The sequence below is a fragment of the Lissotriton vulgaris genome, chromosome 8 (assembly GCF_964263255.1).
Source record: "Lissotriton vulgaris chromosome 8, aLisVul1.2, whole genome shotgun sequence".
Taxonomy (NCBI): domain Eukaryota; kingdom Metazoa; phylum Chordata; class Amphibia; order Caudata; family Salamandridae; genus Lissotriton; species Lissotriton vulgaris.
In genome coordinates, this window is record NC_141696.1 from 554579412 (window position 1) to 554593507 (window position 14096).

The 14096-nt window shown below is 41.3% G+C and overlaps 1 protein-coding gene across 1 annotated transcript in view; it reads left to right on the forward strand.

Annotated features, from left to right (window-relative positions):
• Positions 1-14096, forward strand: part of NALCN (sodium leak channel, non-selective) — a 2672759-nt gene that overhangs the window by 2148657 nt on the left and 510006 nt on the right. Inside the window, exon 16 of the mRNA XM_086934370.1 lies at positions 4947-5088. Within this exon, the coding sequence (XP_086790496.1) occupies positions 4947-5088 (142 nt within the window). The remainder of the gene's footprint in view (positions 1-4946; positions 5089-14096) is intronic.

Consider the following 14096-nt stretch of genomic DNA (forward strand, 5'->3'; position numbering starts at 1 on the left):
ATTTCCTCATGTGGGTACCAAGACGATGTCTCTTCTGTAAGCAGTATAAACAAATGGCCTGATTACGGCTTGAGTCATAGGCATATTAATCATTGCCTCAGATAAAAATCTACACAGAGGTGTTCGGAAATTATTGAATGCAATGATTATCGCATATTACGAATTTTTAAGGAGTAACTTGTGGATTTTGGTATTTACCGGACCAAAATTCAGATTTTACAGTAACCAACGTACTGTATTCCCTTTTTATATTCTGGCAGGTTTGTCCTGTTGAAATAAAATGAAGGGTGAGGTCTTTTTTATTGCATCAATGGTACCTTTACTAAATGGAGCAGTACTTCTTAAGAACGACTTGATGTGTTTTATCTAGGAACCCAATCAAATCAATATTGTGACCTTATGCCCCTATACAGCTATAATCAATAAATATCCCTATAATGGCATAATAATCAGAGCCATATTTCAGTAACTCGCCTCTGCAGTCCATGACACAGCAGAAGCTACTTCCTTCGATTCCTAGAGAGCACACCGAGTTCTTTCGACACACCAAACCCCCAGCAACCTGGGAAAGCCCCGCTTGCTTTGTTTTGATTAGTAATAGAACTCTTGCGAGCACTGTAAGAACGACCAGTTCTTAGTGACATCTTTATTGACGTCTTATGTCCAAAAACTTACGTCAAACTCGGCACCTTTCAGGTATAAATATACCAACGTTGCCTTAAGCAACCACACGGTGGTGAATACTGGAGCAGAACAGCTGTCCCCTTGCAGAGAGCCCAGCCGATGCGAGAAACCCACGGACGCTGCCCCTCCTCTTTGACGCGCTGAGAAAGACGCTGTATTTTCTCCTGCCGAGAAAATCCAGCTCCGGCGTTTCCAGCCTACCCTTGCGGGTGACTGGGATATCGGGAAAATAGGAACTACACTACAGACTGTGACAACTATCTGAATAAAAATAGTTTACCTCCTGAAGCATTAAGAGTACTGCCTAAGGCTACCTGGCACAAAATGTTGATGTGTTATTCACTTTCCAACACTGGAATGTGGGCTACAAGCAATTTAAAGTGGAGCTTTGCTCTGCTTTGCAATAGTTTGCGTCAAGGGGGTCCCATAAGGGCACAGGGGTGTCTAGTGCAAACACCCATGGTTTTGGACCCAAAACCCTATATGCCAACACTTTAGACTTGGCTTTTTGCCAAAATATAGCGCCTCTTTGAGTCAGTGCGCAAAGAAGGAGAAAACTTCCTAATTTTTTGTAACTTTGCATGTGTTGTGTACTGCAGAGCACACACAACAAGTGGGAAAAGTTTAAAAGTAAGTCAAAACATTGTATGTTGTACTGGAAGGGTACACTTCCAGAACAAACCTATGTTAGACTCTCTGCACTATGGTGCAAAGGTGTGTGTGTATGTGGTGCTAGGCAGTCAGAAAGAGTGCCAGCAATTGGTAATCGAACAGAAGCTCAATATTTCTCAGTAAATATGTTGCTGCCCTTCCCCATCCCTCTTACAGTTGATAAACTCTGGTAACTGCACTACATTACCTGAAAAATAGTACATTTGCCCTCGTCAGAAGTAATTGTCCATGCACTGATTTTGTAAAGTACTTTTTTCCTATGCACAAATCATGTATCCCATTCTTTTTGTTCAGAACAGATATGGCAAAATTGCGATTTGCGGACCCTGGTACATAAAGGGAGTCAGAGAGAGAGAGAGAAATAATTTTGATTTTGCTTAACAACAGTGCCCAGTGATTAGAGGCTATATTAAAATAATAGACACATTTAGCAACACTTTCAGAAATATGATTGTACCATTTTTCAAAGAGCTTTATTTTCCCACTGTTAAGATATGTAATTTTAAGTTAAAAGAACAGATTTTTGGCTTCGTTCAATTTTTCCATAATTTGCCTTATTGATGCTGAGTTGCAAAGCCAAGGCTGAATTTTCAGTGCAGCATAAAAGCAATAAAAAAGATGGCGCCTACTGTGTCAAACATCAGACAGCGATGTGGTCTCCTGCCAGGACCAGGGAGCTAAAAAACAGAACCCCGAGAAGATGAAACCTTTCAGACAGGAAACCTTATCACTTCAGATTTCGTTTTAAAGCTGTGTGACATGAGCACGCACATTGGCGTTGTACCATGGAGCATTCTGTTGAGAGAAATGGGAAATAAATGAGCATCTGCGGTAAATGGAAAAAATTATAAGAGGCATCACGCTAGGTACAAAATTGCCTGAGTACCTGAAAATTGGTGTACTGTGGCTTGGGCAGGTGTTCTTTGAACTTTTGCAATGTTCTAAAAGCTGATGGATGTCCATGCTTACTTCTGATTAGAACAGCCTTCAGGTATATTTTTTTTACGTTGAGGGATATGTGCGTTTAATGAAAACTCCTGCAGAATATTTTTAAAAGCGGGAAAACAAAAGGGAATTATTATATATATTTTTTTTAACTTCTTAAATATTTCATTTAACTTATAAATAAATATTTTATTTAAACTAACAAACCAACTTTGGCATATCAGGTATATGAAGGAAATATGGAAGATCAAGAAATTATATAGCTTTCAACATGTGATTGATTATTAATGTTCTATATCATCACAGAGAGGTATGCTATTTACTTTACGTGTAGGGTATGTACTAGAGTGGATAACTCAATGTGGCCCTTGTGTGCTCATTTTGAGTCCTGTTGTAACTCAGATTTCGGTAGGAAAGGGTGTTTCTTCCCTGATTGGAATTACGTTGGAAAATCCACGCATTGTGTACTTTTCACTATTCGTATTTCACCAGAAATCCCTGCTGATCAGTGAATGGTGGAAAAGTGCTCAACAAAAGGCAACACATACGGAAATCATTATGAAAAACCTGGATTCTGCATTCGTGCTTAATTCCCAAGAGGAAAACTCAAAATGCTGTCATGTTAAGTTGTTATATTGTTATGTTATGTTGTGGTATGTATGTTTGGCATGGGAGCACCAGACTTTGAGTTGTACTTTCTTGCAGCTCAGCTTCAGCGGATCATAAAATGGCTTGATGGGGTGGGCTTATCGGAACTTGGTCAGTGAGCCCAATCAGGGACTCCTGCTTGCAAAGCTGTTGCGCCCGGCGCTCCAGATTCCCAGACACGGGTATCTTTTTGTCTACTGCCCTGAGCTGCTGGCAACGTAGGCTGTGATGTACTGGTACGGTGTCTCCTTATGCCCTGAATCTCCCTTTGCGGGTCCTCCCTCATGGCGACCCATTAACTTTCTTGTACAAGGCAAATGGACTCCTGGATGGTGGCGGGGTTTATGACTCTGGGGAACTGCTTCCAGACAAATGTCTTAATTCCCTTCGGAGAAGCCCTGGACCTAATGTAGAAACATTGGTGTCTTATGTCACATCCAAAGCATGGGCTGAGGAAAGGAAACTTCAGAGGGAGGCAGCAAGGGCTGTTCGTCAGAGACCTATTGAACTGCTCTGGAGGGAAATGGTTGTGGGAATCCCCTGGGGATGGGACTATAGTAGACTCTGAGGAGGGATAGACTGTAGAGTAGAGTCCTAGCAGGAAAATTGAGCCAACCCCCCTCAGGATTGGTGATGTGCTGGTCCTGGAGTTGCTGTACGGAGAGTGGATTTCCTTTCCCTGGTCCCCTTCACCGCCCCTTTTCTATTTCTCTGCACTTGATATTGCTCGCACATTCAAAATTGAGTCGAACCTTGGCAGGATTGATGGTGTGCATGTCCCGGAGCTGCCATAGGCAGAGTGGATTGCCCTTCTCAGGCTCCCTTAGACCCACTCCTGCTTCTCTGCATTTGATGTTGTTCTTACATTCTGCGATAAGCCTTAGACATGCACAGGCATGGTTATAGTTTATGTTTTGAATGTGTATTATTATTATCTTATGGTATCTAGTGCTCCTGAAAGAGCGACCAGAACCCCATCCATTGTGGGTGTTTGTTTGCTCCTTCTTGCACAGTGTGGAATAATAATTGTAAACCCAGTAAACTGATTCAGTGTTAATATTGTACTGCATTGTTGCAATCTTTGAAATGCCAATAAGCAAAAGTGTTAATAATAATGGTATGCTTTGTTATGTAAACTTGTAGAGCTTACTAATACTATCACCTGGGAGGGTTTCCTGGTGCTGAGCAGGTGTGAGCCTACCCAAGCCTAGGGCTTAGTGCAACTACTCGAAAAGCCAGGTCTTCTGCTTCATGTAGAATTCAAGAAGTGAAGTGGAGACTCTAAAGTGTTGTACCGGGTCGTTCCACGTTTTAGGAGTGATGTAGAAGAATGCTTGACTGCCGGATCTGTTTTTCCATATGCATAGGCTTATAATCTAAGAATGATGTGGAAATACTGCATCTGGTAATTACAGTGCCACCTGATATGAGTAATATTCAAGTTCTCATTACAAGGAGACTGAAACGGTATTCCCAAGGAGTACATCCCTAGCCAACTCTGAGTGGCCTGGTGTTCCCCCACCCAAAATTATTGAGTGGGAAAATACCACGCCTTATTTTTGTAGAAAAACCAGAGATGAATCTATGGTCAGTTTCAACCCACTCAAGGCAGGTAGAAAATGTTTAGGCAGGTGGCCCGATTTAAAAATCTCATGCTGATCCAGCTTATAATTCCCTGTTTCAGGACTTCACCTCATTAGGTCTGGAATTAGGTGTGCAGATACCAGCTGGAATCAGTATCTCCAGACCCAGAATCTTCACACCTTAAATCCTTGCAACTCATAACGAGAGCCTGATGCAATATGATCACATCATTTTACTGTAGTCATCGTTAAGCATCCCTAAAATTGTTTCAATGTTTAATCCCAACATTGCTCCTTTAGCAGCCAGTTGTGGACTCCCTCTCAATCGCGGGGTAAAACAGCCACCCTATCCACTATGAAAGATGGGCATGTTTCCCTGAATAACTCGTTTCTAACTTTCTTTTCTTATTCAAGGGAAAGTTTTATGAAACAATTTATCGACCGTCAGCAACAGGACACCAGTTGCTTACTACGCAGGCTTCCGTCTGCCTCCTCCTCCTCTTGCGACCACTCCAAAAGATCTGGGATTGAGGAAAACAAATACATTGACCAGAAGGTAAGTAACAGAAGTATTGAAGCTCACTTTTGTTTTAGTTGATTTTACGTTTGATCTCATTAGCTCTACATCTTGCTCTTTTTTGACACTTTGTATATCACTTATACACAAAGTCAAATTCTTTCAACAGTTCAACTTTTTTAGAACTTGACATAAAGAGGTTTTTAAGGTACAGAAGCTCCGACTTCCCTTTCTAGATAATTTGCCCAAGCATAGGACAATCTATTTATGCTTCCTCTTTTTCGATAAATGACATTTTATCTCTCAGCTCAAACGTACCCTATAAGGTAGTCATGTTCAGATGAGTCACCCACCCACAAAGCCCATTGCCTAATTGTACTTACTACCAATAGAGTGAGATTTACCATATTTACCATACTAGGGAGCAAGGAAGTAATTCTGGTTAAAGGTACTTCTAGCATAACCTAGGATAGATTTACTAGTATTCAAGCAGCACAATACAATTCTGCACAGCACATATGGCATTATAATGCATAGTAAATAGACTCAAAGTTTTGCGCCTTGCTGCACCACTGAGCCACCCACACAAAACGTTAGTAAACCTAATGGGGAGAAGCGTGGCTCAATGGTTAGAGCGGCAGACCCTGATGCAGAGGTCTTGCCCAGGACCAGGGTTCAATTCCTGCCTCGGCGGCTCTTGGACTCAATCTCCCCGTTCCTGAGAGTTCTCGCCTCAGTGCCTATTCCAAACATGGGTCCCACTCTGAGTCTGGGCAATAGCTTGCTTAATCTCCACAATGGCCCCAGCAGTGCTTGGATGCCTGGACTCACCTTGGGGGTGCCCAGGAGTGGACATCTCACAGGATAGCCAGGAAGGGTTCCACAGCAGTATGAATACAGCGCTACGAGACCTCTGGGTAGAAGGCACTATTTAAATACAAACACTTAACCTAACACCTAACCTTTAGTTTGTAGACATTGACACCTGTTGACAAGTCTTGCTTACGTTTCTCAAATCTTACAATAAATTCACAATTATTTTTCTGAGATATCAATTAGGTATAAGGTGTTTTTTTCCCACAATTAAAATGCCTGAGTACAAAGTTCAGTTTACATTTTCCTGACACCAAAATGCAGTAACTTGTTAACGGGGCTAATACAAAAGTCTGTTCCACTCTTCCAAAAAACTGAGGGCCTCATTTACAATATTTTGACTCACAGCAGTGCAGGAAGCCTTCCTGCTGCGCTGCCGCGTGTCAAAATAAAAGGGCAGGAATGCGCTGTATCTACACGATATGGCGCATTCCTGTCCTTCCCGCTGCACCAGCGCACAAACAGTAACCATGCGCCAGCGCAGACACCCTTTGCATCATTTTGCAAGGTGCCTGCACGGAGGGGATGATTGTTTTTGTGCAGGAAGGGACATCTTCCTGCACAAAAACAATCATTGATGGCATGTTCCTCTTTCTATGTGTGCTTCAAAATGCAGCATGCATAGAAAGAGAGAAAAAACTAGGAGAAATAAAAGTATTTCTTCTTGTTGCGCCTCCTTACGCCTCCCCTGGGGAGGCATAGGATTCTGACGCATTCCCATGTTAACAAAATGTAACTCTGAGAATGCCTCAAGTTCTGGGAACACCCACAGAAATACCCATGGAATGGCCCTTTCATGCAGACTTATGCGTGAAAGGGAAACATATTTACAAGGCCATGAAAAGTCAAGCAGGGTGACTTAACATGGCCTTGTCAATATGGTGAAGCCCATTGTGCTGCCGGTGCGTCAATGAAAGTAACACACCGGTGGCGCAATGGACTTGTAAATAAGCCCCCATGTCAGCAAGACAAAGCATTACATATATAACCCTGCACATGTAACCAGGTGTCAGGCCTTGACATTTCCTGACCAGTATTTCTAGTAAACAATTAAGGGCTTAACTGCTTTAAGTTTTTAATGATTTTTTTTGCATAGTTCAACTAAATCACACCAAAAAAATAAATGATGTATTAAACATCAAAACATTATACATTACAACTAATTCATTGAATTGCAGAACAATAGAAAGCTAAGAAAAAAAGAGTAGGATAACATAATGAGAAACAGGAGGCAAGCAATAGACTCCTATGCCATTGAAATAATGAGCATAACTAACTACAAAGCAAGACATCATAATCTTCCCACAAAGATGGAGGAATGTAGAAACAGTCACTTCACTCATTATATCTATCTTTAAAAATTGTGTTTACTCATTAGAGTGGATGCTTTTACACAGCAAGGATGTTAACTCAGCTACACAGGGTGCACAAACTGGCTGGTAAATATGGAAGTAATGGCCTAGGGTTGCAGTTCTATATCGATTTCCATGAGCCATTACTGCTATGTTTATCTATCTTTATGAATACTTTATTTCGGCCACAGGCCATAGACGTTTGACAAAATAAAATACAAACACTGTCTTCATTGATTCACATCACATTGCACTTAATGACTCAAGCTTTAAAATGTGCATAAAATAGAATAAACCAGGAAGCACTTCTCTCAGAAAAATAGTTGCTGAGAAACCGCAGAATTTTCTGGTAAAAACCACATGTCATGTAGTTAAGTCAGAACATCATATCAGGTTTGTGATTAAAATGCAGGTCCAAATCGCAGCGACATTGAATACAATAGCAGTATATTTATTTAATAAGTGTTAAATGGTGGTAAAGTGTTTACTGCCAATATATTCCTCATCCTCACCAGTGTGTTTGCCAACCGCCTTTGGGACCATAAAATATGGTACATCACTGCCCCGCTGTCCAGTGGTATTATCAGCAATATCCCAATGCAGAGGAAATGCAAAAATGTCTGATAACCCCTTCTGGACACTTGTACCGTTCCACCAGGTTCCAAATAGTCCTCAAAGTTGGAAAAACTTTCAAGGTGAATTATTTTCCATACCAACCTAAATCATCACTTTTGTCTGTGTTTATTCTTACAATTTCCTCAATCCAGTAGTTGATTTAGTTGAGTACGGCTTCGATTGCAGGTGCCTCATAAAACTGCAGTACCCTTGCATAGGAGGGTTGGATTTTCCTAACCTGTCAGAGTTTTCCTCAGGACATGCGGATAAATATTGGGTGAAAGGGTCCAGCGAATACAATGGCGTGCGTACAAAGGTATGGAAAGCACATACATCCACGTGTTATTCCCCATTGCAATGAGCAAGACTTGTAATAAGAGCACATCTGGTAGATTGCAAACGTGGTATGGGTATTGAAAGAGTGAGGTAACTAGCACCTGTTCTTTGAGGTCAAATGTGTTAAAAACATTTTTCGACTGGGAGTGCCCATTGTGAAAGGATTAGGGGTGTGAGAAATGTAACTGCTACTAAAAGAGGAGATGTACCAAATAGGGCCATAAGAACGCGTTTATTATGCGTGTTTTAGATACTATGCATCACATAAAGCAAAAAATGTGTTCTAGGTTGTTTGAACCCACTTTGTTCCCAGCAAGCTTCAGAAGTCAATGAGCCTCATGTGTAATCTCCATGCCGTTGGGCTATTTGAAACGACTTTAAAGTTTACTTTGCAAAGCAAGCAAATGTGTTTTGTTTATTCGTGTGTGTTAGAAAATCTTTGATATCCTCCCACCTTTTCCCACTCACTACCGTACCACAGGCAGCGTGTCACTAGGTTCAAGTTGTAAACTTCACAGAAAATGTCTACATCTTTGAGGTAAAAGAGTTAGAAGCGGTTTTTCAAAAGAGGTTAACTATTGTTTGAATGTCTGTAAAAACAAAGCTAATGCTGCTGGAACAATCACACTTTTTCAAATCTCTTTATTGGTATTTTCTATCAAAAAGGCTTTACATATGTTGCCAGAATCAAGGATGTACATATTTATACAGTGGTGTAACAAACACATCTTGAAAAATCGACATGGAAAAAGTAGTGTTAGCAGGTTGCACCATGTGTCGAGGTTCCTAGAGGGATATCTAAGAAAAGGGAGGAAGATCAGAACAGGAGCCCATACGTTTTATGCCACAGAGAATTAGCCAAGCTTTCAATACACCAATAAAATTTTAAAGAACCTAAAAAAAGATAAATTCAATAACTCCCAAAACTATCTGGCAGGCGCTGCTCAATGCAGCTAATTGGGACCAATAGGATGTAATTGATATCAGCATTTCATAACATAAGAGATGCGCTGTGACATATTCCTTCCAGAGGCCAAAGGGTACGGGGGATACCTTTTGTATTTCTACCCATAGGAACGCTAGTCTCCCTCCAGTGTGCGAACCATGGGCATGGGAACCGTTAGGTCATCCAATGGACTTACTCAGTCAGTTATCTGGCTCTCCAAGTTGGGGGTCCAAGCCCGGGTTGGGGGGCGGGGGGGGGGGAGTGGATTCAAGCTATCGAGAAATTTTAGAACTTAGGTGTCCCACATGGGCGTTGTGCGCCTGATGGATGACCCTTGTGCTAGTACCTTAGTCCACACATTCAGCAGCGGAGGGCACTCCCAAACCATGTGTATGAATGTGGTATCCAGGTGGCCACATATTCGGCATGTAGGTGACACAGCAGGGAACAGCTTGTGAAGGCGATGCTATGTGAGGTAAGTTTGATGTACATAGTTGAACTGAGGGAATTTTAACCCCCAGTAAAGCCGCAAAGAACCAAAACCATTTGACGGCTCAGTCCATGTGTCAAAAAACATTGCAATCTCAGGTGTCATGGCGGCTCTGCCTGTCCAACAATCACACTTTAGTGACCTTTATTGCTCTTCCCACAGCTGAACTCTACGGTTATCTGTATGTGCTGAAGCATCTACAGCAACCCCTCCTTCTAGTGACCCTGTCCAAGGTACTTGTAATCAGGCCTTAGTTGAAGAACTTGGAAAAATAATGTTCCACATTTTTTTAACCACACTTCCAACAAAAAATGGAGCCCTGCACATTTAATCTAAACTGTTGAAGAGGAGTACGGTATAAACTCCAATCAGTGGTCAAATATTTGCAATTGAGCTTTGTGTGTAAGAAAGTGCTGATAGGTTTCCAAGTAATGTCGTCTCTGTTTCTGAGATGTTGTTGAGAGGGTTTCAGAGATGTTTTCGAAAGGATTTCAGTAAAATTACATCTGGTCTTATCATAAGATTCATAAATGAATGGTTGCAGTGTTTTGCATATGTCAGTGCCATTTATTAAGGGATTTTTACTTTTCATCAAATATAAATTAGGCTAGTTCACCTATTTTAAGACTGAGATAATGATGAATGGCTCCTGCAAAATCCATGAAAAGCAAAAAAGCTGGGTTCATTCAAATCTTCCTGATTCTATCTCAGCCTCCAATACCTCATCACAAACTCCTCAACATGATTCTTTTTACGAACATTTTTTGTTGTTGCCAGCTCTCTTGTTCTGTAGGCAACTCTTAGGGTTGCGATTCCAATTTCGGCCGGAAGGGCTCCGAACCATGTTCGAAGCCCTTCCGACCGAATCAGTCAGTGCCGGCCAGATTCCTTCCCGACTGAGCCATTCCGATGGGCTCGGTCAGGAAGGAATCTGACTCGGATTTCCGTATTGCGGATGACAGGCTCGGAGAGCCTGTACGCAGTCCGGAAATCCTCCAGTACTCCCCCGGTCGCCTCTGTGCGACCGAGGGAGTAAGATGGCAGCTTTTCACTGCCTTTTCGTACCGGTCTCTCCGGCACGAAAAGGAAGTCGGAAGCTGTCTCTAGGGGCCCCCAGCAGGGCCCCCGTGGGTGTGAGGCCGCCGGATTGCGGTCTGGGGCACCTACGGTGCCCCTCCGCTGATCCCTGCACCCGGTGGCAGGGACCTTGGGGTGCCGGCCACAGAGTGCAGGGATGAACTGCACCCCTGCTTTCTACATTGCAAGCATGCTTTCTGGTCAGAAAGCATGCTTCCATTGTAAGGTATACAAATGTGACTGAACCCTGTTCGGTAGCATCGTACTAGCAGGGCTGTAACCGACAACAACAGGTCGGTCGGTCGGTTACAGCTCCTGCCCGATGTCGGATGGGCTTAGGTCCGTCCGACATCGGAATAGGCCCCTTAGTGGGGTCCTTTGGATCAGTGGTTCTGGTAACAGGAATACGTTAAAGTTCAACATGACGCATATTTACGAATATGTTTTTAGCTTTTTTAGAGCGTGATTGCATATGGCAATTTAAATTGTGTTCTCTACGGGAATACCGGTTTGCGCGGGGACTGCAATTATAATGGTGCACTGCTCCCTGTAATTTCAAGGTGCAATACAGTTCACACCCTCCCTTAAATTTCAGCACAACAAATCACATAGAATTTAAGAAGGAAAAAGTCCCCAATATTTACAGGGCTTTATATGGGCAAAGTAATCAATAAGATGCACCGCATGAAAGGTTTTCCACTTGAACATTACTATACATCTGCTATGATAGTGTTAGTGATTTTCATAATAAACTAGCTTACCCGTCGCGCGTTGCTGCGATCTCAGAAGAAAGGAAATTTAAGGAAACTTGTTATGATAACATTCAATTTACATTGTGTCATTTTTATTGAAACGTATTCATTTTAATACGGAAAACATTTTAAAGTGTTGTTTTAATTCTGTTTATTTATTCAAGTGCTTTTGGATACACGGTATTTTTAGTTTTTCCGTCTGGTGCGTACATGAATAAATCATAAGGTTTTCCGACGCGTGAGCTGGCCACATACAGTTGTCCATGTGAGAAGCACAAATTCTCCAAATCTAGTCCACACACTTGCAGCGATTGTCCTTGTGCTTTGTTGATGGTCATTGCAAAAGCGAGTCGCACCGTAAACCTTAAACGTTCAGTATTGGAAAGATTATGAGGGCCCTGGTGGGGGGGGGGGGGGGAATCGATATTTAACACATTTTCTTTTGTTTGTTGTTTATGTTTGCCAGAAACCTTCGCGGGAGTGTACTCAACAACTTTTAACAATTTTTTTTATTTTTATTTTTATTTTTTGCCAGAAACCTTCGCGGGAGTGTACTCAACAACTTCCCAAAGTTTCATGGCGATCGGATGAATGGTGTAGTAATGCATAAAGGACAAACAGACATACTTTTGTTTTTATATATATAGATAAATACATAAATAAATAAATTCATGAGTTAAAGCTCCATATTTTGTTGGAAGCAGAAAGTCAATCAATTAGGTCTTAGCTGGTTTACCATGTTGCCCTTTCACCCAGTGGCTTGCTCCAACAGTGTCATTTCAGGAGCGATTTGTGTTATTCAATCACAGGCTTTCAAGGGTTTAGTAAGACAATCCCTACAGGTAACTTACTCTATGACAAAAGGATGATCAATCTTCCTAAATTGTGAAATGTTACAACTTTTGAGGTACACTGAGTAGTAATAAGCATACCTGGAAAAATTGTATAGAAAATTAGGTAGTCATAAAAAACAATATGGAGGGAAGTCATGTCGTGGGCATCACCCCAAGCTGAGGAAAAAAACACTTCATCAGTTAATCATAAAGATTGCTTCAACTACAGAGGCATAAACGTAGCAAAAGTAGCTTGCAGTATGTCAGGAAGCCAAGCCATGTGCCTCGTCCATAGTTAAAGACAGGGAAGTGCATAGTCTACCAGACAAAATGCCAAAACTGAAGAGAGAGTCGAACAGCAAATGAAAGGTATCACATTTAACAAATGGTCCGAATATTTGAATACAAACAATGACCTTTGAAACACTGTAGGAATCATTGTTCTGTCTTTATAAGTAATAACTGAGAGGTGTCAGGGGAGTGGCAGAAGGACATGTAAGGTCTACATTATGAGAACTGCAGGACTCCTGATCCTTTAATAACACACGAGTAAGGTGCAGTCATTTTCAAATGCAGTAATACCTCACCATTTTACGTTTACTCCTTAGAAATGGGAATGGCATTTCATCACTGATGTTAACATGTTTTTCCACTTTCCAGACCATTTTATGCAGACAAATTTTGCCAGATTTTGACTGGTAAATAGTGTCCTATGAAAACCTTTACAGTGCAGCATTAACACACATTTTGTAATCCTGCCCATATCAAGATCACCAAAATATTCCAAATGAGGACCTTACATGGGTCAGCTGTCATTAATGAAGGACGCAACCATATTTTGTTTGACGGAGCCGAGGATTGCAGGAGTACCGCACATAGATGCTGAAAAGGTAGCTCATCCTTGAAGATATCTAACATTCTCAGAAAAAAAGAATGATTGTGGTTTTTTTGATGTTTATAAGTGGATGTTTCTTGGGTTTATTTTTTTGTAGGAGGGAAAAGATGGCCTTGTTTGATTTCTTTCATGGTTTCCTTGTATGATTTTCTTCAGGTCCCCTTTGAGTCTGTTTGAAGACAGGATATGTTTTTTTAAATATATTTCTAGATAGTGTAGTAAACATTTACTTGTTTCCATTTAAAGGGTTTTAGAATAGGTTTTTCTTTCAGTACTACTCTGTGAATATACATAGGTAAATCTATGATGAGAATGTTGTATTTATGGTTGTCACACAGAATGATGTTTCTGGGATGTTTATTTAAATTTAAACATTCAGAGACATTCACAAATTGCAAAGTATGTTTAGCAGTACTACAAGAGTACTATTACACATATTACAAAAAGGAATTCACTAACCTACATGCAGACGTCTTTGCCTCTCCCATATTTTATGTGCAGAGATTCCCACCATGACTGCGGGGATCTTTGGGCCTGTATGTATATGAGTTAGTAATTAATTTGAAAAGGAGTGGGCATTGACTGGAAAATAGGGAATACTGACTACAAAATGGTAGGGGTTTAGTGAGAAGTAAGTTAAGTTTAGGGAGGGCTAAGGAGCAGTATAGGAAAGGACATGCACCCACCTACAAAAGAGTAATCTCATTCCTATTTTCAAACTTCATTTCTAATGTTACAACAGCCAAAAAAGACCCAAAGCAGTAAAGGTATTCCAGGTCAGACATGGGAATAAGACTAGCACCAGACGTGGCCAAGCACTGGTACTGCAAAACACTCCTATAGAAAAAAATGAAGACAGGGACTTTGAAGAGAACCCC